This window comes from Aythya ferina (assembly GCF_964211825.1).
Source record: "Aythya ferina genome assembly, chromosome: 18".
Lineage (NCBI taxonomy): Eukaryota > Metazoa > Chordata > Aves > Anseriformes > Anatidae > Aythya > Aythya ferina.
The window spans coordinates 12271963-12298503 of NC_140317.1; the positions used below are offsets into that span (position 1 = coordinate 12271963).

General features: G+C 53.1%; 2 protein-coding genes across 5 annotated transcripts in view; both read right to left on the reverse strand.

Moving 5' to 3' along the window:
* Positions 1 to 6044: 6044 nt before the first annotated feature.
* On the reverse strand, positions 6045 to 9924 carry CHMP6 (charged multivesicular body protein 6). Its single transcript, XM_084492690.1, has 8 exons — positions 9803 to 9924; positions 9581 to 9690; positions 9110 to 9197; positions 8520 to 8606; positions 8341 to 8406; positions 7986 to 8066; positions 7361 to 7415; positions 6045 to 6374 (listed from the first exon to the last, which is right to left on the reverse strand). Exons 1-8 carry the CDS (start codon positions 9863 to 9865, stop codon positions 6322 to 6324), a joined length of 603 nt encoding a protein of 200 aa, XP_084348816.1. The 5' UTR covers positions 9866 to 9924; the 3' UTR covers positions 6045 to 6321.
* Positions 9925 to 11819: 1895 nt separating this feature from the next.
* Positions 11820 to 26541, reverse strand: part of RPTOR (regulatory associated protein of MTOR complex 1) — a 135992-nt gene continuing 121270 nt past the window's right edge. For all 4 annotated transcript variants that reach the window (XM_084492694.1, XM_084492693.1, XM_084492692.1 and 1 more), the window contains 6 exons: positions 21863 to 21969; positions 19474 to 19601; positions 19309 to 19395; positions 16605 to 16721; positions 15903 to 16032; positions 11820 to 14419 (listed from right to left, as the gene is read on the reverse strand). In XM_084492694.1, the coding sequence (XP_084348820.1) occupies positions 14351 to 14419; positions 15903 to 16032; positions 16605 to 16721; positions 19309 to 19395; positions 19474 to 19601; positions 21863 to 21969 (638 nt within the window). In that variant the 3' untranslated portion in view covers positions 11820 to 14350. The remainder of the gene's footprint in view (positions 14420 to 15902; positions 16033 to 16604; positions 16722 to 19308; positions 19396 to 19473; positions 19602 to 21862; positions 21970 to 26541) is intronic.

Sequence of the window (26541 nt, forward strand, 5' to 3'; positions counted from 1 at the left end):
AAACCTCCCTGGGGCCTTGCACAAGTGCACAGCAGCGCTGATGGCATCGGGATGCTGGCAGGGTGGCTGTGATGCCTCACAGTTTCCCTCGGTGCCCAGCTGGGTGCCCCCTGATCCCACCACGGCAGCAGGACCCCCGTGTCCTTCCCAGCTGCATCCCTCCCCTGTGCCACGGCCGGCGCGCTGCACGCGTGAGGTTTTGGGGTTCGGTTTTGGAGAGTCGGAGCTGAAAAGTTGCCATGAAATTGGAGATTCCCTGCGTGTGTCAGCAACTGTCAGCCAGTTAAGCCCCCCCAAAGCACGAATCAAGTAAAGCCATTTATGGAGGATTAGCAAAGGATGAACAATTCGGGCTCTTATTTTATTAGGTGGAAGCTGTGGCACTGAAATCCAGCAGAGAGGCTGAAACACTGGTGACAGCACTTTCGAGCCCTCATCTAGCTCTTTGCTGAGCAGGACTCCATCCGTGCCACCAAGTAGGTCGCTGGTACTTCACAGGAGAAGAGAGCAAGGCACAGCGAGCACCACAACTCACCCCACGTTAGCCTGAAGGGCAGGGGCAGGCAGAGATGGGGCACGGAGCTGGGCCAGTGGGGCGCTGGGGAAGCAGCTCCCAGCCCAGTTGTCTGCTCCCAGGGCACGGGGCTGGGCTGGGCACCACTGCCAGGATCGGTGCCCGTCCCCAGGGTCACTGATGGCAAATAAAAGTGGTGGCCCAGGATGCGGGCATGGGCTGGGGATGTGCTGGCAGAGGGCTCTCGTGGCACCGGTGCCATGGTGCGGTGCCGGCGCGGGGCCACATGTGCCGGGCTGGCAGCAGGATTCGGGGGAGCCTGCGTGGAGGAGCTGCTCCCGTGGGGCCGGGGGAGAGCAAGCGCAGGGAGGAGCCGGAGTGACGGAAGAAAGCAGGGAGTGGGTGGGAGAACAAAGCTCTGCGGAGAAGGAGAGCGCCGTGGTGGGGCCTGGGAGGGCGGCGGGGATGGAGGCACCGGGTGGGATGGGGGAGGCAGGACAGGGCATGGGGGGACCTGGGCTGGTAACAGTGCAGGGCCAGTGGCAGATCCCAGCAGGTTGCCTGCCGAGGCTGAGAGGTGGATGGATCAAAGCCCCACAGCAGCCCCAAGGCCTGCTAAGAGGGGCTGGGGGGCGGCAGGAGGGGATGCAGGGGGCTGGGGGCACCGCCAGGCTGCTGAGCAGGGCGCAGCCCTGCGCGCTCCTGGCTTGCCCCAGCGCCTGGTTTCGGCAGTGAGTAATGCTGAATTACAGCTCGCTAAGGAGATCTCTGGGGATACTTCTGAATAGCAGGCATAGTTTGTGCGATTTGCATAATTGGCACGATGGGATTTCGCATCACGTTGCTGCACCGGGCAGTGCCTCCCCTGGCGCCTCGGCCGGGGTCACCGGTCACCGCGCGCTGCGGAGCCCTCTGGGGCCGGGGCTGCTCTCCCAGACCCGTCGGTGCCAGGAGCCTTCTCGCTTCCCAACCCAGTGGCACAGGCACAGGCACCAGTCCCTGGGACTGGTTTCCACTTGTTCCCTCCCCTGTGAACCGTGCCCGTGCGGGCCGTGACTCAGCGCAGCCCTGGGTGCAGCCCGCACCAGCCCCAGCCCCAGAGGTCGCTCCCTGGTGCCGCGGGTGGAGGTGTCCGGGTGGCAGCTGTCAGATGGGGACAAGAAATGACTCGGTCCTGACGGCCGTACAAAGGCACGGTGTGTGCCCACAGCTTCACCCGCCACCCGAGGACCTGAGGAACCGCATTCCTCCGCAGAGCAGGGAAGGAGCAGGAGGGTGACCCGGGGCCAGCCGCCACCTCCTGGTGCTCCTCCCAAACCTGAAACCAGCCTGGAAGTGGGCCTGGCGACCCCGGAGGGTGAAATCCCGACTCTCTGCCATCAGAGCCGTCACTGCGGCAGCGTTTTGGCCGCTGCCAAGCACCGCCATGCCCTGAGAGGTGCCGGGAGGCGCTCAGCACTCGCAGAGGTCACATTCCTGCAGTGGGGCGCGCAGCTCGCTAACAAACCTGCTTTGTCCCCACCACTGCTCCAATTAGGAAATCGCGCTGATTTTCTTCCCACAGTCGAACTATCAAACCCCAGGCTTGTTCTCTGCCAACGGCTCCATCTTCCAGGATGTGCGTTAGCAGCGGGGGGGGGAGCACAGAGCCGTGGCCAGGGGGCTCGGGGCACTGCTGGGGGTCACCCCCTGCCCCAGGGACACAGCCCCGGGGCCACGCAGAGCCCCGGCCACCTCCCCGTGCCCACCAATGCCAATGAGCAGCCAGAGCAGAGGCAGGAGCAAGGCCCATGGAGCAGCGGCCGCTCAGGTTTTCACCTCGCCGTGGTTTCCAGGGGTGCTTTTGGGAAATGTTTGCCTTATGGGGTCCGCAGCCCCAGCCGGCAGCGCTCCGGCCGTGTTGGCATAGAAACTGCCGCGGCTCCGCCGGCGTCGCTGCGGCTGCATGGAGAGGAAGGGCGGCTGCGAGCCGGGGAGAGGCTGCCAGGCCGTGAGGAGCCAGGGATGTCGCTGGCTCATGCGTGGGATCGGGGTCTTGCATGGCCACCCGCCCCATTAAACACCGCGGGGATGGGATCAGGCACCCCTTGGTGCCACGGAAACACCCGGGGACTCCGGCAGCAGCTCCAGGAGGAGAGACAAATCAGCTCCTCCTGTGAATACAAAGGGACTGGACTTCACCCTCGCCCTCACGTGTGCTGGGTCCGTGATGGGATGCTTGGGGTGACGCCAGCCCGGTGGCCTGAGCCCCCCCTTTGGGGCACCGGGCGCTGCGTGGGGCTGGCCGAGGAAGTGGCGCGGGGCCGCCTGCATCCTGCGGGGTTTAATTAGCAGCAGCAAGGCTGCCACAGCAACACGCTCCGAGGGGGACAGCTCCATGGAGCTGCACATTTGGGCAGCCCCAGGCTCAGCCTGCACGGCCAGGGGACGGCTCCCACCCTGCTGCTGCAGCTGAGCGGGCACAGGGAGCAGTAATTAAACGCCGTGGAGCTGCACCCCCAGGGATGCAGCAACTCCGGGCACCTCCTCGTGCTGGCAGGAGGTGCAGGGGCTGAGAAGCAGCACGGGGTCCAGGTGGTTGGGGCAGGAGAGACCCAGAGACATCCCACAGCCTCAGCCCCCAAAAGAGACCCGCATCCAGGATAACAGGGAGGCAGCAAAGGGCCAGGCAGCTCCGCCAGCCCCAGCTTGGGCCCGATGAGAAGTTCCTTAAAAATTCCCAAACAGCCCAGCAGGACCCAGCCCAGCTTCCCTGCGACCCTCCAGGCAGGAGGGCTCTTCCCAAACATTCACCCCAATAATGCTGCCTCCCGTGAGCCCTTCCTGGTGCTCGTGCCTTCTCCAGGGAGCTCTGTGAGCGCTGTGCATGGCCTCGGACCCCGTGCACCAGCCCTGGGGAGCCGCTGTGCCAAGCAGGGGGCAGGCACAGCCCCACGGCCCCACAGCAGCAGCTTTACCACCGCAGCAATAACCTGATGCCTGGTTTCTCTGAAACGCAGCTCCACCTCACCTAATTTTGCTCCCAGCCCGTGCCACGTCTGCCAGGGCACCGCTGCTGTCGTTACCCAAGAGGAGCGCTGCGGGGACGGGCAGGCAGGCGGGATTGTTTTCCTCTTACACACGGAGCCCGGACAGAAAACTTCCTGCCCGAGTCTCTCCCAGAAGCAGGGAGCTGGGCAGGGAGGAAGGCAGCTCCTGCTCGCTGCAAACATTTACTTTGAAAACATGAGACTGGAAGAGGAATCGGTGAAACCATTAGAAACCGTTTATTGTTCCAGCACCGCGCGGGGGGCGCACGCCGCTCCTGGCTCTTCCTCCCCAGGAGGCTCAGCGCAATGTTTGCTCCAGGGAGGAGAAGGGGAAGCTGCTGGTGATCTGCTCTCAGTGATCTGCTCCCAGTTTTCCAGTCGGGAGGTCAGCGTTCGGCCCCTTTTTGGCACCCACCGAGGCAGGGAGCAGCCTGAACCCCTCCAGCACTGCCCCAACGCGGCTCCTGCAGGGCAGGGGGCACAGCGGGAGCAGCTCAGCACCGCAGCCTCACGGCACAGCATCAGCACAGCTTCCCCGGGGGGTGTTTTGCTCGTGCCTCCCTTGTTGCCAAGAAATTCATAGGAGAGAAAAGGAGCAGGCAGACCACGACGACGTGTGCCAGCCCCGTGGAACAGGGCTCACTCCGAGCGCCAGCAGCAAGAGCTGTGCCCCGGGAGAGGTCCCTTCGAGACCTTCGTGGGAGAGTCCAGCATTCACTCCTATGAGTCACAGATCAAACAGGGGGAAATTAAACAAGGAGACACCAGGCCGGCAACGCAGCGAAGGAGGCTGGAAGCAAAACGTCCCACCAGAGAGCTGCAGAAGCCACCGCGCTGGTGGGGACGAGGCTCTCTCTGGTGGAAAAAGCGGGCACTGCAACCCACCCCGGGTGGCGGCAGAGCAACAGGAGCCTTGCCTGCAGAAAAACCAGCACAGGAGTGTAAACCAGACACAGCTCTGCCCTATTTGAGCTTCAGCTCTGAAAGCTGAGAGGCAGGTGGCTGTACGAGGCTGTTCCAAACGCTGGCTGGGGTGACCGGCACAGGCACAGGGAGCGTTTGGAGCCCCCTCTGCCAATTTCAGGGAAAGTTTTGTTTTCTGTTGCACTGCTCTGTAAACACACCCGCAGCTTGTGGGGCAGCGGCTTTGTTATGCAACATTAATTAAGAAAGACTGAAAATAGGGCAACTGCCAAGCACACGCTGCCTCTGCTCGAGGGATTGCGCCCCACACCCTGCCCCGGGCAGGGGGCCGTGGATACCCCTCCAGTCCTTGGAACAGCACAAACAGAGACAAAACAGAGAGCATGACTTAACATGAACAGAACAGCAACAAGCAAACAAAAATCCAACACCCCCAGCTGCTGCTGCCTCCACTGCGGGCCGGAGGGCAGCAGTCTCTGGGATTAATCAGCATCGTCTAGCACCAGGTCACGGAGCCCCTCGGGCAGACACCCAACGTCTCAGAGGGCCCTCAGGGTCCTGCTGCTGTCACAGGGACAGGGATTAAGGGTTGTGGCTTCCAGACTGTAATAAATAAAGATCTGCAGTGTCCTGAAGAGCATCTGCAAGCTGGCAAGTACGCTTGCTTCCAAGAACAGCTAAATCTGCCCACCACCTGGCTGGCCAGGCAGCTCTCCAAGCAGCTCAGCAGCCACGCCAGCCCCAGCTACACCACGCCGAGCACCGGACCGTCCTCCACGGCCAGGTCTCAGGAGAAAACGGCCTCCCCTCTAACTCCTTCCTGAGCAGAGCCCTTAAAGACCTGCAAACTTCATGTCTGGTGCAGAATGAGCCTGACCTCTCCTGTCTCCTGCCCTGCGAGGAAATACCAGCCAGGAGCTGACAGCGGGCAGCAGCATCGAGCTCAGGCCACCTGAACACTGCAAAGGTGAACTCGGACGCTGCTGAAGGTGCTGAGCCAACACGGGGTGACTTCTGGCTCGTAACAGCAGCAGAAGGCTCCTTGCTATAAATTTTAAGAGGCTCAGCAGATTTCTTAACTCCACTTCTGCATTCGGTGCCACGGATTGCCAGAGGCAGAGCGGGATCTGAATGGGAATCCTTACCAGCTGCCTCTGACTCATGCCCAGGGAGCAGCTCCTCACCTCACAGGGTGGTTTTGTCCCTCTCAAGGAGAGCTGCTGCAGGCAAAACAAGTAATCTCTCCTAGCTTCGCCCCAGTGAAGCACCCTCACGTCTCCTGGTTTTGCACGAGCTGCCAGAACCGTTTCCAGCAGCAGCACGGAGGATTTGCTGCCTCCCCCCGGCTGCCTGCACCCAGCCCCTGCCTACGGGGCCCCACGGGTCCCTGCTCGTCCCTGGCAAGTCTAGGGGAGGATGAGAAACACCGGCAGCACTTCCACAGACAGAACAGAAGGGGAGAAGCAGAGGGACAGAGGCGTGCGGACACCAGAAAGGTCAGGAGGGCTCACTGGGGATTCTGTCCAGGCAAAGGCAGATTTACAACTGAAACCAAACCAAGCAAACCTAAGAAAGCATTTGGCTTTGGAAGTTTGAGAGTTGTTATTTAATCCCGAGACAGCGCAGCTGAGTGAGTTCAGAATTTAAGTTACAAAAAAAGAAAGCACTAGAAAATAATCTTGATACAAGAGCAATAATCAACCAGCTGAGGCTCCCCACCCTGCGCAGGGAATCCTGCTCCGCAATCCGCCCAGCACAGCTGGGATGCTGCCGAGGCAGTGCTTGTTCCCAGCACAGGCTGGGATGGCAAACTGTCCTGGGTGAAAGTGATGGGGGAATCCCCAGGAGTGGGAGTTAGGATGCTGCCACAAGCTCTGGTTTTGGCCTGTTCTTGATTGGTGTTGGTTCTGTGGAGGAAAAAAGAGACTTGTTACAGAAACAGAGAACACAATCTCCAGAATCATCTCCTGAGGAAGAACTAAGGCTCTCATTCCACGTCTCAGCAGAGCAACAAATGCTCACAGGAAAGTTACTGAGCTGTAAGTGTTCATTATAAATAATTCTACATCCCCCATTTGCCCCTCTTTTTCACAGCACTTCAAGAATTAAAAGTTTCAGAATGTACCCGACACAACCTCAGCTAGCTCCCAGCCCAGAGAAACAGATCTGGAACAGCAAGAGATTCCTCGGAGGGCAGGGGGTGGGCAAGCTCTGCCTCCCTCCCCTTCATCCCGACACCAACCTAAAGCAGGCTCAGCCAGCTGCACGCTGCAAGGGCAGCTCGTATTTTATTTGGCCGTCCTGTGGCCAACGTGCAGAGATGACAACTGAGCCGTGGTCAGTAAACAAGCACTACGACTAAACAACCCTGTCTGCAGAGCTCACGCTCCAGCAGGTCTGGAGTCCTGGGGCTCCAGCAACCCCCACCCAGCCAGCTCAGAACCACTGTGTTCAGCTGAAGGAAGGTCACCAGAGCTTCAAACCATCATGAGTCTCACTGAAACCTTTTTTCCCTCCTCCTTTTCCCCCCCCCAGTGTGAATGCTGCTATTTGTGGTCACTAAATGTTGTCCTTGCACGCTGTGTTGACGTGCAGGGAACCGGTCAAGTTTTGGATGAAGCAGAGGGTCAGGGAAGGAATCTCTCGTGGAGCTTCACGCCGTGACACACCGCAGCTGGCAGCCCACCAGCGGGTCCACAGCGTGACTTGGGAGCGGCAGGTGCAAGCCACACAAGGGGAAACCCTTCCAGAATGACTAAATGCTGACTAACAGAAAGGGACTGGGGCCTTGAGGCCTCTTAAGGCAAAGGTTCAGCAAGAAGAGGTTTGTCAGAGCCACTTAGAGTAAGGAGAGGGTCTCCAAGCATTGCACAGAACCAAAATGAAAGCGTACCTGCGACCTCTGTCGGGAGTGGCTCAGAAGGAACTTCTGGAAGCTCCAGCTGTTCCTGCAAGAACATGGAAGAGGACACATGGCACACACCCCTCATGCCAGGCGGTGGTCCCAGACCCCTGCACCCCAGTTCTGTGCCAAGACTGGGAACAGGACAGGAATAAAAGAGACTTCACAGACAAACTGACATCTGCCCCCAGAGCTGCGGGAAGGGTTACGGGTTCCAGCACTGCCCAGTAACTGAAGCCAAACCAAGCCAGTGCTTGGAGCCACGGGCAGCACAGAGATGGGTGGGAGTGATAACGGACACTGCTTTATCTGAGCACGACCCAGGACTTTCAAGATCTTCACCTACTGAAGTGGAATAGCTCTCCAGTAAGAAGGGAGACCAGCTGACTGTAACAGCAAATTCAAGTACAACCCTTAAAATCATCCCATTTTAAATGACCCCTGCGTATGGAGCAATTAGCTTAGTCTTTGCTGACACGGGAATTAGGCACAAACGGGTATAACTGATCTGCAGCAGAAGACAAGCTGTCACGAGTGGTGAAAAGACATTCCCCTATTGCAAACAGCTGCCTGGAAACGCACGCTGCAAATAATAAGAACATCAGGTTAATCCTACCTGAGTAATAGTGTTTAATTCTTCTAGAATGGCATCTTCATCCTCCTCAGTCAGGCTGCCAGCCAGTAGCTCGTCGATTTGCTACAAAAGTGAGGAAAAGACACGCTCCAGTCAAAAATGATGCACAGAAGCAGCTCTGTGGCTTAGAGCGGGACACGTGGATGTGGGAAATCAACACAAACACCGGCTGAAGGGGTACTCAGAAAACTAACAAGCCTAATTTTTCTGCAGGCAACTGAGATTCAATTCCCAGCCCGATTGCCTGTTAAATAAGGCTGGGAACACACCGCACGCCAGAGGAATTCTGCGTGGCAGGCTGCCTCTGCTCACAGCTGCTCACGCACACAGTACGTACCCTCTGGTACTCCACAGCATCTTGGGTTTCACCTATTATTCTTTCCACTTCTTCTATTGACATAACCTGAAGAGACAAAATTCATGTGTAAACGAGGCCCGCAGGGAGCCAGCTGCCAACACCCAGAACCCTGCCTAGTCCGAGGCAAGGCAACACTCAGCTGAGCTGCTCACACGTACCTGGTGCATCTTGTTCAGACACTCGTTGCCTATTTTCAGACCCTCGATGACCTTCATTTCGATCTGGGTGAACTCGATGTCCTGGACCTGAAACAGGAAGGAGAGGGGGATGCACCACCAGCTGTCACAGCCCGGGCACAGACTCCCAAGGTTCCCAGAGAAAATGCAAGGAAAAGAGAGTCAGGAGCCCCAACAGAGACTTCAATTATACCAGCAGCATGAAACATGCACAGGAAAACTTTTAACACAGGCAGCTGCATATCCAGCAGGCCTTTTTCTGGCTCTTCAGCTGGCAACCTAAGCTGAGGCTGTAGTTTTGCTGACCACACCAGAACAAATACATCTGTTCCTAAAACCAAGGTCCCAAGACAAGCCAGAGGAAGTTTCTACTACAGCTGCCTGCACTGTGCCTGAAGTTTTAGTAACTCACTACACTTGTATTTAACACAGAGCCGGCAATACAGACTCAAACCAAGCTCACTCTGATTGTTTAGAGAAGAGCCGTGGCACGAGGCTGATCCCAGAGCACTGTGCGTTGGGCACAGGACTCTGCCCCCAGCAGGAGGTGTTGGCTGGAGGCTGTCGCTCACCATGCGCTCCAAGTTGCTGATCTGGTTATCCGTCCTGTCCAGGAGCTGCTCTTGGTAGCGCTTCTTCTTCAGCAAGAGCAGGGCTTTTCTGGGGGAGGGAGAGCAGGACAACTCAGCAGAGAAGGAAGCAGACGAGCCTAAAGAGGCCGCTTTAGGTGACGGTACTCATTTAAACACCACTCGTTTTGTGTTATTTTTCCAAAAGAGGAGAATCAAACGTGAAAATTAAATGCGACCCCTGAGCTGTTCCCATGAATAAGGGTGAGCCAATTAATCAAGTGTAAATTGGTGACCTAGCACCTGTGCTTGGTGGGGACGGGGGGTTTATTGTGCTGGGGGGGTGTCACCGTGCTGGGGGTGTCACCGTGCTGGGGGTGTCACCGTGCAGCCCCCCAGACCCCAGCCGGGCCCCCAGGGGCTGGGCCCGGCTGGAGAAGCACCCCCAAGCCCCCCCCCAGCGGCCCCACTCACTCCTTCTTGCCCTCCTTCAGCAGCTGCCGGGCCAGGGCTCGCTCCCGCTCCATGTTGAGGCTGATCCGCTTCTGGTACTGCCTCAGTTTGTCGCGCTGCTGCTTCAGCTGCTGCAGGGACACGGCGGGACGCGCCTCAGGGCCGGGCCCGGGGCTGGGGCAGGGGCAGCCGCCGCCGCCTCACGGGGCCCAGCCCTCACCGCCACCTCCCTCTCCCCGTTACCAGCACGGCCTTGTCCTGCTCCGTGACGCGGCTCCGCCGCTTCCTCCCGAACAGGTTCCCCATGGCCCCGGTCCCGGTCCCGGCCTCGGCCCGGCCCCGGGCGGCCCCGGCCCCGGCCTCCCCCTCGGCCTCCGCCCCCCGACGGCGGCCGCGCAGGGCCCGGCCCCGCGGAAAGCGAGAGGCGGAGAGGGGAGAGGGGGCCGCGGGGGGGCGGTAGCGGGGCGCGGAGGGAGCCGGGGGGGGGTGGGGGGGGCTGTAGGGGATGGGGGAGGGCTGTAGGAAATAGGGGATGCTGGGGAGGGGGTGTAGGGGATGGGGGTCTAGTGGGGGGGTCTGTAGGGGATGGGGGGTGTTGGGGAGGGGGTATAGGGGATGGGGGTGTAAGGGGGGGCTGTAGGGGATGAGGGGGGGCTGTAGGAAATAGGGGGTGTTGGGGAGGGGCTGTAGGGGATGGGGAGATGTAGGGAATGGGGGTGTAAGGGGGGGTCTGTAGGGGATGGGGGTGTTGGGGGCTGTAGGGGCTGGGGGAGGTTATAGGGCACCGGGGTATGGGGCTTGTAGGAAATAGGGGGTGTTGGGGAGGGGGTGTAGGGGCTGGGGGTGTGTGTGGGGGTTTGTAGGGGATGGGGGTGTGGAGGGGGTGGGGTATGGGGCAGGGGGATGGGGGAGGTTATAGGGTACTGGGGTACAGGGGATGGGGCTTGTAGGGAATAGGGGGTGGGGGGGTGGTGTAGGGGATGGTGGGGGTATAGGGGATGGAGAGTAGAGAGGGGGGGGTTATAAAAGAGGAATGGGGTTATAGAGGGGGGGTGTAGGGGTTGGTGGCCATAGGGGGTGGGGATATAGGGTTAGTGGCTATAGGGGATGGGGGGTTATGGGAGAAGGGGTGCCCCCTTTATGGGGGGGTTTGTGGGACAAAGCATTCAGGGGGTGGTGGGGTATAGGGGAGGGATGGGGGAGGCTGTAGGGGATGGGGCAGCATTGGGGGGGCTGTAGGGAAAGGGGGCTATGGAGCATGGGGTGTATAGGGGATGGTGGTTGTAGGGGGTGGGGGAACGGTGGGGAACGGGGGTATGTGGGATGGGGACTAAAGGGATGGGGGACTGCAGGGAATGGGGGCTGTAGGGCAGAGCATGGGGCAATAAAGGCACTGGGGGTGTGAGAGGAGGTGTGCTGGGGCAGGGGCAGCTGTGGGGAGAGTGGGGGGGTCCTGGGGTGGGGACAAAGGGGGCCCCATCCCCGTTCTCCGCCCAGAGCAGGCAGCGCCCTCCACGTGTGTCAGAGCCTCAGAGATCCACCGGCACGTCCCCAAGGCTCCACGTCCCCAAGGCTCCATGTCCCCATGTCCGATCCCAGGGCCCTGCAATTCGGAGCCCCCCAGGGCGTGCACACCTCGGGGCCTGGTGCTGTGCCCCTCTCATGGCGCTGCCGTGCCGGCCGCGGTGGGTTTTGGTCGCGGGGTGCCCGCCGTACGGCGCTCCCCGAGGTGATCTGAGCTTGGTTAGACCACTGGGATTTGTGAGACCACACAGCACAAAATGCCCCTTTTTCGCTGCTGCATTTTCTCCCCAAATCATCCATCGGTTCGTTCTGCACCACCCGACGTTCCCAAAGACGTTTTCACCTCTGGAGGCCATGAGGATCTGGCTCTCGCTTCCCCGCTGCTGCAAGCCCAGAGCAGCAGCCAGAGGCACCGACGTGAGCACCCCTCAAACATAAGGAGCGAAGCCCCCCCAAAACCTCCTGATGCTGCCCCCCGGCTCCACCACCAGCCCCAGCTGCAGGGATTTACACCAGCAAATCCCTAGCAGCTCAGAAGCAGGGACCTGGGCTTGTGCAAATCTCTTCTGCCCAGGATCTCGACGTGTAAGCGGCCTCTTTGTGTGCAAACAGCCCCAAATCACACAGTGTGCCACCTAAAAACATAACTCAGCTGTTGGACACAGCTCCTGGCCTCTCGCCCCTGTGGCACTGCCCCTCCCCACCTCCGCCCCAGAAAGTGATCCTCAGACTGAAGTATTTCTGCATTTATTTTTTATTAACCATTTATTTGTTTGTAATTGTTTTACTCTCACATTACAATTGTGTTCTATTTTTTTATTTTTTTTTTTTTAATATTTTTTTGTTTTTGTAAAATAAATAGAGATAAGTGAACTTTTAGGTAGGATGCTCTCCAGATCCTTGGTTAAACTTCATGATTGAATCTCTGCGTCAGACCTGTGAAAATACAGCCCACACACACGCTTAGATGAAAGCTAAACAGGCCCAGTTAGTTAAAAACCCATCTCCTGGCTGCGCCGGCTGGCGGGGCACCCGGGAACGCTGGTGAGGAGCAGCAGCTTCCCACTGTGCACCCCCCCCCCCCATCTTGCCAGGTATTTCTTGTTCCTTTGACAAATACACTGATACAAGTTAAAAATCTATCGTTTGTTTTTTAAGCTGTGTATGTTAATCGGTTACGTGTAGATCCCAAACCGCCCCCACACCTGCCCGAAGCCCGCTGCTGGCCCCGGTGGTGCGGGGTGCGCAGGGTGGCCGCAGGCTGGGGGCGCGTACCGCTGGGACAGGCTGGAGCAGCACAGGAGCAGCTCAGTGGGTCAGGAAGAGGCACAGCTCTGTTAGACCATAATTAACTTTTGGTAACTCAAAAGTGGACTTCTAGGTAGTATTTCCTCAAGTTTAAAGCCTTTGATCCATCATCCTGGTGGCCCTCTGCCTCCCTGCTACGGGGGGGACAGCAGCGGTGCTGACGGGTAAGGACGCAGCGCCCAGCTTTTGGCTTCTCTCTGCCTCCACCGTTCATGGAGCCTCGCCAAATGAATTTCCAGATGTGCACATGGCGTTTCATCGTCAGCTTCCCTGCAGCAACGCTGGAATAGCAACTGGGCCGATTCCTCTAACCCTGCACGGCCCAGCTGCCTCGACGTGCAGGGAACGGGGTTATCTGGTACATGCGGAGCGGTGCTGGGTCAGATCCACTCCACAGGTGCCGTGGCAAAGGTAAAGCCACCATCCGCACAGTATGAGAGCATTTCCCAGCCCTTCCCTCATTTGTATGTCCACCACCGTCAGCCTCGTTGCTGGCACAGTTTGCTGGGAGCCTGCAGACCCAGTGTCTTGGCCAGAAGAAAAACCGTGGACTTTAGGATTTCGGAAGCCTACCTTTGTCAATGCAGTGATTTTTGCACAAGCGCAAGTTCTGTTCTTGGGCAGCTAAATTGCACCACAGCAGCACTTGAAAGAAACCTGCCCTTTGGCTTTGCCTACCTCTCCCCCACAGTGACCTCCAGACACATCATGGACTTCAAGGGACAGAAACATTCATCATACAGACTCGGAAGGTGCCGATAATGGAGCTGCCTTTCCCCTGGGTAGCTGGGATAAAGCTGGTTTGCTCTAAGCAGGAAGACCTGCTGTCTGCCCCCTTTAGTGATTCTCTTGTGCTCAGATCACGTGTGGCTGGTTACACGCCCAGTCCTTGCAGGGACACACAGACAAGCCACAGCCACGCACGCAGTGTGTGTAGCTGCAGGCACCCAGCCACAAAGTGCACAAATACTCGTGTCCATCACCTTGCTGAACATTAGCACGTTGGAGCGAGATGAAAGCGTGTGGCTTCAACCCGCAGGCTCCCCTGCTGGCTGGGCAGTTTCCAGGTTATCAAACGTGTTTGCGGAGTTCACTGCGGGCAGGGCAGCGACTGCAGAAGTGACAGTGACAGAGACAGCCCAGCCTGCACCAGCACCACGTGCTTGGGTGGAAAGTGGTGACTTCAGCGACTTGCTGGGCTGACAGAGATGCTCATGCTCTTTCTTTCCTCTTTCCTCCACGTGTACCCTCATGGTATGGCGGCATCCAGCTCTGCTCCCGTCACCTCCTCAAGCCACTTTCCTCAGGATCCCTGCCATCCCTTGCCACCAAGTCGTCCTCTGTCTCTACTTCCACTGGAGGGGAAACTGCAGAGAGGATAAAGTTCACGCAGAGGGGACGTGTCCCTGCCTCCCCTGCCCACCTCAGGTGGCACAGGAGCCGGCGCACGGTTCTGCAGGTGGGCAGCTTGAGTCTCGCTGCCCTGCCAGAGGAGTTGCTGTTTGGCACAGGGGAGGCAGCAGCTGGAGGGGTCCCGTGGTCAGCTCGGACGCACAGAGCTGTAGGCGAGTCCTGACTTCAGACCTCAAAGCAACCTACGCTCCAGCACAACATGGAAACAAAGACTAAAACAAAAAGCCCTTTTCAAGGGTACCGCCTCATCCAGTCCAGAGTTCAGGAGCCGTGTTCCTAACAGAGAAGCCAACCACTGGAAACAAAAATAAAATGTTCCTTTTCTGCAGCTTTTAGAGGATACAGCTGAAAAAAAAAATAGGAGATTGTCTCTCTTCCCCTTGTCAAAATCATCAGTAGCTAAGTCAGAAAAAAAAAGTTCAAGTTACGGGTTGCAGCAGCAGCCAACACTAAACATTCAAGTCGATAATTTCACTATGTACATTATAGGTGAGACACGGCCCTGCCCGCTGGGACTCCCTTCTCCGGTGACGCTGCCACGAGCCGTTATCTGATCCGCTTCTCCACTGAGTACACCGAGATGTAGTAGTCATTGCTTCCGACTGCCAGATGAGGCTGTGGAAAGAGCAAACCAGGGATAAACATCCAGGTGTTCTGCAGTAATGAGAGGCACGTCGCGGGGAAGATGGTAACGGGTGACATTTGCAGCAGTAACACCCAGATGCTGGAAAACTCCTAAGTGCATCTGCCAACGCAGCTCTGACGACATTTTGCCAGGACCTACACTGTCGCAGCGAGCTCTGTGCCCATTTCAGCCGGCGGAATAAATGATGGGGACTGTTCGTTGCCAACACCTAGCGCAGTTTTTCCAAACGACTGCAGATCTGTAGTTAGGAACAGTCGCCTGGACTGAAAATTAACATGCCCTCTTCCAGGAGGCCCAGGCACGATCTCAGCCATGGAGATCCGGGCTGGAAAGGGTTTGTGTGCTCATTTAAAGAACAAAATATTTCAAATCATCAGCCACTTCTTCCTTCGTCCCCCAAACTGTAGGACAGCAAAATCACTGCTGAGCTTTCTGCAAAGTGACCTTTCAACAGCAAAGGGGAGATATGCTCCCCTTTAAACCCCATTACCTTTAGGATGTAAAATGTGTGCAACCTTTGCAGAAAACCAGCTTTTCTTCTGCCTGCCCAGCTAATACCACACCCGAAGATGGCATTGCTCTTCCCTCCTCTCCTCCAGGCCCTTCATCATTCCCACTGCTGTTCCCATCACATATGCAGTATTTGTGTTCTGATTGGCAGGTTTCTAATGAAACTCTCTCCCTAAATGCCTTCTCCTCCTGTTTTTCCTACCCATTCACATCAGTTTTCAATTGGTTTCTCAATCTCCTTTCTCTTATTCTCTTCTCTGTGTGAGCAGCAGTCTGTAATGCAGATGGGCACCCGCCTCCTAATTAAGTAGCAAACAGATTCTCTAACAACTGACTGCAGAGCCACCTCACCTATACTCAGAAATTTCCTTTTTACTCTGTTTTATCCTAGACTTTATCAGCTTGTAAGCCTTTAAGTTTTCTTTTTTTTTTTTTTTTTGACAGTTTTTCTGCTGCACAGCATTAGGTCTTCCTACAGCCTTACATAAGCAACAGTGTAAAAGCAGCCCCGGAGACACACGGGTGAGCCTACTGTCTACAAGAACAGAGGCACGGGATAAATAAGCACACAACATTTGGCACGCTGGAAGTGAGAGACTGCACCTCTCCACTCAGCTCCAGGCAAATTCACCTCGGAGGATTTCTGTGGCAAGAGACAGAGCTACACCAGGCGGCAGACCCAGAGTGATGGGATCAGTATGCCAAGCTGCCCCACAGGTCAAAAGGGCTCAGCAGCTGGGACATCAGCACTGGTGGCACCCGGAACAGGCTGGAGGATGAGCAAGGAAGGACTCGGGCTAGAAAGCAGGCTCATAGGGCCTTCAGAAAACTGAGCTGGGGCAGCACCTCTCCGTGCTGGGGGAGTCTCTGCGCCTTTCCCTCATCCAACACCACCTTTAAATAAGAAATGCAAATTCCAAAATCCCAAAAGAGAATACAGACCCAGTGAGGATGGAAAGCCAGGCAGCTGATGGCTCCAACTCTTTGTCCCATAAAACCATCGTAGTATTTGATATTGTTGATCAGCTCCCCATTTCCATTGTAGATTGCAGTGAACTGATTCATTGAGCCACTGGAAAGGAATGAAGAGAACACGGTGTCATTGACAACGTTGTGGGAACACCAATATTGTTGCCCACAGCCCCTTTTTCAGCTGGGGAGACCTCAGCTCATCAGGCTAGTGTGCAAGGAGCTCTTACAAGCAGTGAGATCGACTTCAGCTGTACCATGGCAACCTCAGCACAGAGAGATTTGCAGAAAGGCTCGAACCACAGCCCCTGTTACGGTGTGTGACAAAGAGAACGCATGGAAAGCTGATGTAGGCACCCCCTGGAAGCAGACCCCCTGCAACCTCCAGGACTCCTGGCTGTGGACCGGGTGCTGGTCCCCTGCTCTGTGCCCAAACACACACACGCTGAATTTATACAGGGACCTGACATGGGAGTGAGAGACAGCACGCCATCACTGCTGGCAGTGGGATGCCCTAAGGCATGGCAGGGCTAAAATACCCAAACTGCAAACATGGGAGCGAAACTGCACTTTTTATGGTGAGGTTAAAACAACAAAAAACACGAACGATGTCTGCAGAGACAATTTGTCCTCTCTTTCCACTCCAGAGATGCAGGAGGTGAAACTGGAACTTACCACGCAAAAAGGTTGGCTTGTGGGTGAATGTCAAGAGCCGTCAGCCCTTTGACTATCTGAAGGACCTTCATGGACTCTGGCATCCGGGGGTCGAAGAACCGCACGTCTCCGTTCACACTGCCAACACAGGAGTTTCACAATGTCAGGCTGTACCCGGAGCAGATCCTAAAGCCCAGGGAACTGAGCCGTGTGCCTGTCTGCGAGCTGACCACCTGATTCAGGAAATTAGGGCAGAGAAGACACGCACCTTTGCCTTCTCTATCAGCGCAGCTGAATTTCCACTGATGTCACTTTTATTTGGTACCATCCACAAAGCGTTAAGAGCTGTGCAAACAGCCTGCCGCTGCCCTCAGGAGCGATCCATTAGTACTTTTATCACTTACAGCCCATCACTGAGTGCAAGTGCCTTTACTGCTATGTCATACCCAATACACTAAGCTACACGTCAGAACCAAATTCCTTCTCCTTTTCACAGTAGGAAATTGTGTTAGCGAACTGTAACCAGATGGGATCTGCTGGTGCGATCTATTATGCCGAATGCCTGGGCGCAGCCGCATGTTCTTGCTGTCCAAAGTACTCTGTGGACCAGGCGTAACAAATGTTGCTTAACACTCGGGCGATATGTCAATCCTATTAACGACTTTATCAGGGAAAAGACAGGGGGGAAGGCAATAATGGCAGTGACAAGATACCGCGCTTAGGAGATGAAGCACTTTTCAAAGTGCATTTCACAAATGACTCCTCGTTGTTAATTGATGTCTCTGAAATACATCAGCAGAATCACATCTGTTGGAAGAGAAGAGGATGCATCTTCCCCTATAGCCCTGGAACAGAGGGCTGAAGGTTTGCTGTGATACATCTGCTCTTCCGCACTTCTTAGAAGAGACTGGTGTAGGGAAAGACCCAGAGAAATCTTACGGAAACTAAAGGCAGTGCCAACTCATCTGACCTTACTCTACTGGCAGCAGAAGGAAGGCTTTTGGCAATACAACTTTAAAACGTTTTTTCCAAGTAGTACGACAAGATGACCACGTACAACTACAGAGTTAAGAACATCTGAAAGCATTAAGGAGCACATTGCCTTCTGTTTCTTCACCTCTGGAATATCTAATAGCAATCAAAAGGCTGTTATACAGGGTTACTTATATCATTATAAGAAGCTGCAACTCCAGCTGCCACATAATTAAATCCAAAACAAATTAAACTTTGGGCTGATTTCATTCCTAAAGACTGGATAGAACCATTATTTGAGAGAGATCAAATATACAGTAAATTCATTTAAAGTTTTGAACCTCAATACGATTGAAAATGGTTCAGAACATATCAGAAGACCACGTAAGAGCTTTAAAATGGAAACAAAATTCTGTGACAAGGGGACTACTTATGAGAACATGGTTTTAAGAAAGCACAACCCAAATGAACAGTAACGGTCATCAACAAGTCAACAACAGCTAACTACTAAAGCAGGATATTCCGGTGTTTAAGGACCTTTTCAGACAATGCAGTGAACCACTGCTGAGCGATGGAGAGAAACAGAATCCGGGTCTGAATCACCCAGCTTGTATTGCAAACTCCCATCCCTGGTCTGGATGAAAAGTTTCTCTACGATTCAGAGAATTACTCCACAAGCAATACAACGCCTTGAAGTTCTTTTTTGGGAAATAGTTATGCCAGGCCCTCTTACATCCTAACATTTGTTGTTGGTTTTTTTTTTTTTCGAACCTTGCTGTCAACCAAAGGATGGTGAAGTGGGATAAACTGAGAGTGGTGTGGTTTGTCTTAAACACAGTTCCTCTGGGATGGGACCACACCTGCCTTTTGAGGTATAACCATTTTCTCAGACTTTTTCAATCCTGAGAAAAAGCATCATTTGCTTATGAGGGCACTGAGGAGAGGGAATAAATGAGCCTTCAGATACAGGCTGGCCAAGTATACAAGCCTGACCCCTGGGATTGTTGAAAGAGATTACAGAAAGGAAGATTAAAAACTCTAATATGTGAGCTTGACAAATCTGTCAGCAGCATCACTTAAGCCCCTTTCTGAAAATCTTAATAATTTTTTGCCGGCCCATCCCCCACTCCAGGAATGTTCTGCACCCTAGAAAACTGTTTTGGTTTCATTTTGTAATCAAGAAAAAGGGCCTCTCTGTGTGCAAACAGCGGCTTTGTGACAATAAATTATATTCTGCTGTTCTTTAATGGCCAAATAAGTATATGCTGCTCTCTATGCAGTATTTACCAGGCAGCAGAAATGGATTTATGTGTAGAAAATTGCTAAACAGCAAAGTAATCCTGCACAGCAATATGCCCAACAGATGCAACATAAACCTCCTTCCTTCTCGTGTTCTATCTCAAATGACCCCAGAAAGATGCTGGCAATCAAGAAGAACAACCATAAGATATGCTATATCTAGCTTAGGTTTCTGGTTCACTTGATTCCTCCCTCACATGCCTCGTGATAGTGATTTCAGCACAGATACCTTCTTGTTTACTCCCAGACCTAACCAACAGGCTTCCAAGGAAAGCTTCACTTTTTTTTTTTTTTGCCTTCTCTCTACCACGTTTGAGCAGGAGTTAATTACTGAAGTAAATGTCAACCTAAAAAGCTTTACGCTCTTACCTTCTGAAATACCAGAGGTGGGTTTTAAACTGAAAAGCAAGCCATGTTTAAGAGAAAACAGCTCAAAGAGTAAAAGCTCTTTTACCTGACACTCATTATGTTGCCTTCAGGATGTTTCTGCAGGTATGCCTTCACCACCCAGGCTGTGTGCTCTCGGTAGGTCATGACACGGCTGGGGAACAAGCAGAGAGGAGAAACGTGAAGGGAAGGCAGAGGAAATGCGAGGATCTCACTGAAGCTGGGTAGTTACCATTCACTCAGAGCCATCCTCCTGTCAAACACGCGGATGGAGCCATCACCCAGCCCCGCCACAATGAGCGAACGATGAGAATCACACGAAAGGCTGGTCACACAGCTGTCCGCTCCGGTGGGGATGTCCTAAGGAGAAAGCAAAAAAAGCCCAGTTGAGACCATGATGTCTCTTTAAGTCTGCAACCCCAAAGAAAAGGTGCTAGAGTCAAGGAGCCAGAGGCTCCCTGCACCCTCCTCCTCTTCCATTCAGCATTCTGTACATCAGTCCAAAACTAAACCAGGGGTAAACCCTGATCTGCACTGGTGCAAAGCTTTTCTCCAGGCTCTCTGGACACGACCAGAAGTGAAGGAGTGGTGGCCCTGAGGATGACCGTCACTGCTGCTGTCCTGTGTCAGAGCCACGCAGCCCACAACACGTCCCAAATTGCCCAGAGAGAGAATTCCAGCAAAACCAGCTTGTGGCTCTGGTTTAAAAACCAAAACCAAGGCAAGGTCTGTTTTGGGAAGGAAAAGTTAATGTTATTCTCTTCTAAAAATATCTAATTAGTTAAAGTAAATGGCCAGAGGAGTTATTTCTCCATAAACCATCTTTTTTGGCTATAAGTTTTGAATGCCATTGGAATGGCAATAAACCCAGATCTAATAAGGTTTTAATTTTTTTATTTTTTTTTAGCACTTAGCTCTCTTCCTCCTTTCACCATTAGGATCATCACTGCACCTCTGCAGCGCCCCGGTGTTTGCTGCAATGGGCCAAGTTGAGCAGGGGACAGCAGGACTGGCTGAGCATGACCTCCCTGCCCTCCCAGCAAGGCAGCGAGTGCTGCTGCAGCAGCTCTGGTGCTCCTGAACAACGTCAGAGCCTTACAACACAATGAGCTGCCCAACTACAACGCGGGGCCACAAAATCTTTTACGCAAGATAAAGCCGGCCGGTGCTGTGCCACTTATCAATCCTTGCTTTAGGACCACGTGACAGGAAGATTCAGGTTATCTCATTAGATGCCAGGCACTGTGTGCATTAAAACAAACAAACAAAGATGGAAAAGGAAGACTGGAGCTTGCATGGGCAGCTGTGCTAGGAACATGTTGCACACTCTTATTCTGATGCTGCTGCTTTCCCCCTTTCTACTTGCCATAAACAAAAGAATTACTTGGAATTATGTCTAGGAAGGGTATAAAGAAAAAAAAAATCAATTGAAATAGGTATAAACTAAGTAATATTGCCAAAGTAGAATGACAATCAGGAGACACGTTAGAACTGCATTAGCTAATTTCACACTTCAATCCTATTTTTGCTTCTGTGCATATTCACCTTTCCTAGTTGCTATTCACAGCCTGGGCTGAGTGAAGAAGCTGTTGGCTGGAGGCACCAAACTTCAGGGGCTGTTTTCAGACAGCTATTCTAACTGCCTAAAAGCAGATCGTGTCTTTGAAGCAGAAACAAGCAGCAGAAGTGAAAATGAAGTACTTGCTTCTTCAGCTACATCCAAAGTGCTTCCAGAGGTTCACTTTTTTGCAGTTCAAAGAGTGGGAAGGCACCTTTATTAGCCTGGATTACACAGCTCTGCTGCTCTTTGTGCTGAATTTCAGTTTCCCGGTGTTACTGAGTCAGGAAGTTTCAATCACTTGAATTTCAACACAACCAATCTTTGTAATTAAAAAAGAAACAACGTGTTTTCAGATACTTTCAATACAATCATTAATCCTCGTCATTTAAAAGATTTTCACCTCCTGAATTTTGATGTTCCCTGATTTACACAGAAAAAAAAAAAACAGTATGTGAATGTAATTAAGATTAACATAGACTTAATTATCCGGCATTGCAGGGTCAAAGTGTCATAATTAATGTTCATCCACGGGTAATTAATTTCTAGCAGCTTTGAAAACTAGTCTTCTCTTTTTGTCTCCAGCATGGTGACTTCATTCTCACAGACCAGCTGCTCCTCCTTGTAATTCCTCAGAACCTTTTACTTGCTTACAATTGACACAAACGCTTGGATGGTCCGAGTGCTCTGCCACCCGGCCAGCTCACCGCGAAGCCTCCCGAAGGATTTTTGTGCTCTTTCACCTGTATGCTCACAGGAAATCCTGTCTGCATCCTGGTGACTGCCTCTGGATTTCAGAGGCCTCCCCTTTCCCAGATGTTACCGCACACCATCCAGAGCAACAGCAGCAGCTTCCAGACCTGACACACTTCCTAAGCATGTGCTCAGTTTTATTTGTCTTGTAACGTGACTCTGAAGCAGGGAAGCAGCGGATCCAGAACCATGGGCCTGTCAGCTCTTCACAGACAAGTCTCAGACGCTTTGGCAGTGCACGAGGAGCTAGCTCAGTGTGTGGGATGCTCTGGGAGAGAAAAGGTTAGTGGGACAAACACGCAAATGTTACCTGCACTTTCATTTCCCGATCTGTGTCCCAGATCCGGATTATCCTCACGTCTCCCGAGGTCATGAGGAGCCCGGTTTCTTGTTCCCAGTCGACCACCATTCCTGCTCCTAGGAGAAAACACAGGCAGGGTGTGCAAATCACTCTCCTCGTCAGCACAGGCGCTAATTACAACACCAGTTTCTGTAGCACAAGGCCATGAAACCTATTGTCATTAGAGAAAATTTACAATTGCATACACACACACCCATACATCCTCCAAATAGGATTAAATCAGCTGGTCATGGATTTGAGTCCAAAATATGTCTTTTACCTCTTTGCTAGCTTAAATGCTCAGAAAAGCCTAGGAGCAGATGGCCTCCATGGGCAGGGGGATACAGCCCTCCGGGGACTTTGGGAAGCTGCTGGGGTCTTCTAAGGGAGTCCGAGGAAGTTATCCACCACCTTACAGGATACCAGACTAAACGAGGACTGAACTGGTGACATTGTGAGAGGTGAGAGTCTCTGGATTGCCACGATTCCTCATTCTAATAGAAATCTGCCTGTTTCTAAACAAGGAACAGCAACATCATTGCTGCAAGGCACTGAATTAAACAGCTTGGTAGGAGTAAAAACTCATTTGCTACACTGACAAATAAGGAGGGAACATTCTGCAATTATACTGAGTAAAATACATTTATTAGAGCTTTTGATCCTCATCTTTAAGGGCCTAAACTGATCGTTCATTGAAGTTTACCAAAAAGTCCCCTTGTAATTCTCTTGCAGCATGGATGGATTTTCTATCCCCCAAACACCTGACATCGGCATCTGCTTGCAGACAGGCTGGTAGACTGCATGAGATGAACTTCCCTGGCATGGCAATTTCCAGAGAAAAGTGTATTTCACCTCCTTTCCCAGCTGGGGGAATAAACTGACCAAAAGCTACAGCGCGAGCTCCCTCACCTGAGCACGGAGCACACAGCCAGCAGAACAGAAGAGAGATTTGGGCCAGGGAAGTAACTGGCAGTCAAACCCCTGATTCAGTGGTGGGAAATCTCCAAGGTACAATTTTTGTATCTTTAATTAGAAGAACGTTTGTAGCACCTGTGTGCTGCCTCCCCAGCACGTAAATGTTTTGCTTGGAGCAGAGAGCTGTACACCAGCTACCTGTTGCTGTTCGTACTGCAAAGGCTGACCGACCCCAAATCTAGGGGTTTTCCACAGAGACTTTTATTCATAGGTAAAAAACAAACAGAAAGAAACAACAACAAAAAAAAATAAGCACGACATGAGTGAACCTGATGAGAACTCCAGTTTTTGCCTGCTTGCCTTTGCTCGGGCAGGGCTCTCCCTTTGCCAGAAGCAGCACCTCGTTTCCTCTCCAGCAGCAGCTCGCTGTCCTGTGCGTGCCCAGCTGGGACTGCTGCTGAGAGAAGTGCTCGACAGCCACACACAACACAAGCCAGAGCCCTGCACAACGCGTTAGGACTGGGGGCTCCTGCCCTGAGCCTCCCCTGGTTGCCTTCAGGGGGATTCCTCTATTCCCCTCTGCACATATTCCAAAGACAAGTGCACACCTGGCTTGTCCAAAAGGGATAAGATAAGCATGATCAATGATCGTGCCACAATTCACTCCTAGGAATTAGCCCTAGCAAGACGCTAAAACACACTACAACATGCTTTTTGCCAGTTAAGGACCATAAGTACACTTTTTACCAGACCAAGCACCTTTACAGGTGGAAACAACAGAAGCAAGTCACGAACTCTGAGCTTTTTTTGCAAAGATGATGAAATGACCTTGTTTTGTACAGACCCAAATAAAACGTTTTGCCCATCCCCTTCCTTAGCATCACATTCAAGCCGTTTCCTGATCTCGCTGCATACCATTGAGAAGATTACTGACGTTTATTGACGGCCTTTCATCTTACTGAAGGAAATTCAGGACTCCCAGCTAAGCTGGGCGCTTGTACCTTTATCTTGCGAGCCCAATTGATTGTTACTTCAGATTGCCTGGCAGGAGAGAGGGCTGCTCGAGAGCTGAGGCAAACAAGCAGGCAGTGATTTAGATGATAAACATCACTGAAGTGTTTTCATTTGTCATCTTGTTTATGGCCCATGCGACAAGATAAACCTGGCAGGCTGAGATAGATACCGCCATTACCATCGCTGATGGAGTTAAGTAAGCAACGTGCTCTTAGGCAGTTTTAAAGTTCCCAATTTTCCAGTTACGTTCCCCGCTTTGAAGACAACGATTTCCTTCAGTCTGATGGGTGCCAGCAGCCCCTGACCCGCTGAGGTCCCAGCATCCTGTGCCTGGGGACAGAGACGGTGAGTTCAGAGCCAGGGGTGGCAGCTTTTGTGCTGCCGCTGTCCAAGCTTCCCTTGGTGCACCTGCAGGGAATGCAATCACTGAAAATATTTCAGTGGGGAAGAAGCCCCAGAGCGGTCTCAGTTGATGTAAAAGCAGTACAGAGAGCTCCCATGAGAGATTACTGGGTGCAAAGGACAAGGGTTTACCCCTGAAAGAGGAACTGAGGGAAGGGGAGGAGGGGGCGATGCACACAGGGCAGATCTCTCTGTGCCGGCTCCAAAACTTCACATGGGTGCGTGGTGGGGCTGGGGGGCTGGCGTGGAGACAACACAGCTCCTGCCTCCCTTACACAACGTCCTGAGCCTGTGTAACCCTAACCTCTGCTCGGGGAGAGGCGAGTGCTCCCTGAGCACTTCGCTCATCCTGTACCAAGCAATTTTATCTTCCTCTTGCCAGCCTTATTCTCTGAAGAAAATACCATCCTAGCTTCTCCTCAGCTTACAGGGTGCTCACATTGCCCCAAGCAACAGAAATACTGGGGTATTTGCATGAAGGCACAGGCAGAGAGGGCTCCTGGCTTCCTCAGGGTGGGAAGGGAGCAGCTCTCCTGCAGCCCCCATCCTGCTGGGCTCCGTCTGCAGAGGTCGCGCGCGTGCCGGAGCTGCGGGGACTGCGGGGCCACGGCTGCAGCCCGGGGATGCGAGAGCCTCCGAGGCTGCCCCGTCACGTAGCTGGGTGAAATGCTGAACTGGAATTGAATGTCTGGAAAGAACAAAAGCCTTTGTATACTCCCTTCAGCTGTTCGGAAGCGTGTAACGGGGAGAGATGTTAAATTCCAAGCTGCCACACGCAGTGTGAACCGAAACAGAAATAGCTGCACTATTCCTAGGTAAGGACAAATGTTTTCGTGGTGGAAATGATACAGCATTGGCTCATGTTTACACGTTAAATTCCTAGTATTCTGGGATGAGAAGCAAATGGGGACATACTACTAATTATCACTTCCTTTTTAATTAACAGAGGTCCTTCTCCAGGATGCTCCAACCGAGACCGCAGCTCACCTGCTGTGTTCTGGCTCGCAGGTGTGTCATGTAAGATGCTTCCCAGCCTTACTGTGGCAAAAGGGCAATAATATATTCTGCAAACACGATCTCAGCTCCTTGTGAGCCACCTCATGAGGTTCGTGCGTTACCTGCTGCCCTATTTCCAAGCTCCCACCTACTTACAGACACAGAGTGCAGAGAGGCAGCGCTGTGACCCCACCGCTCCTGCCTGACACTGGCTGGGAGTGGGGCTGAGCCACAACCAGAGGCTGAGGAATTGCAGGGACGAGACCCTAACAAGACAGCTCCTTTAATGCATCATTAATTAAGGTTAACACTTTCCCGTAAGGAATGTTACGTTCTCAGATAGCAAGCAACAAATCTTCCACAATTCAGGGGAAAAAAACAAAAACACAACACAACAGTATTTTTTTGTTGTTGTCGAGTCTTTTAACACAAATACTTGCAGTTCTGCATGATGCGAGATGATATACAAAGCAACACATCAATAGCCGTTCTTGAAGCTGTAACTTTCTATTGCTGTTCCCTCCGAATTCCCCCTGAGCATCAGATATTTGTCTCGATGGGATAGTTCCTTGTATAAATTTCAATAAATAACAGCGGTGTTGAAAGCAGCTGCATTCTGGGTGTCTGCACTTATTTTTATCATGACTGGAACGTGGCCAACTTGCACTGGGCATTTCAACGAGATCAGAAATACCTACACAGACCACAGAATAAAAAGCGTCTCCGATTCTGACTGATGATTTTTTAATCACGGGCCCTCCTGGTTGAGCAATGAGGCGCATCACTGTTTTAATTTCCAGGAAGCAGTGGGAGGGTTGTGTGACCTCACTCTTCATTAATTTCTACAACATCCTTTCAGTAAGTGTCACTCTTCTCCTGCCAAGGACTATGCACAGCAAGGGGAAAGAGGACCTGTGATGCTGGGAAGCCAACTGAAAGAACACAAACCCCTGGAGCTGCAACTTCTCCAATTATTTCATTTCTCTAAAAATATCTGACCAGAACTAAGGAGGTTCTCCCAAACTTCTTATTCCTAAAGGACATGGTAGCGGCCCCTGGGAGGTGTGGGAAGACTCACTTTACCTTTCTCTCTCCCCCTCTTGTTCTCCAGCATAAGCCCCGTTTGATTTTGATCTGCTCCTCCTGCAGGTTAGAGCCTTCCCTCTGCTGAGGCTCTGGCACAGGCTGCCCCACGTGGCTCAGGAGCCCCGCAGCTCCCCGAGGCACCTCCTGCCAGGAGGCTAACTTTTATTTCTAAGAATGCTCGGGCTGCTTTTCCAGCCTCTCCCATCTGGATTGCTCACCAAGTGCCAGAAGAGTCA

What these genes read in the sequence shown, in the direction of transcription:
- CHMP6 (XM_084492690.1), bottom strand. Translation starts at nt 9,865, where the DNA reads ATGGGGAACCTGTTCGGGAGGAAGCGGCGGAGCCGCGTCACGGAGCAG. An exon ending in TCAGCAACTTGGAGCGCATG is followed by an intron (nt 8,607 to 9,109) that starts GTGAGCGACAGC and finishes TTCCTGTTTCAG; the next exon opens with GTCCAGGACATCGAGTTCAC. An exon ending in AATTAAACACTATTACTCAG is followed by an intron (nt 7,416 to 7,985) that starts GTAGGATTAACC and finishes ATGTTCTTGCAG; the next exon opens with GAACAGCTGGAGCTTCCAGA.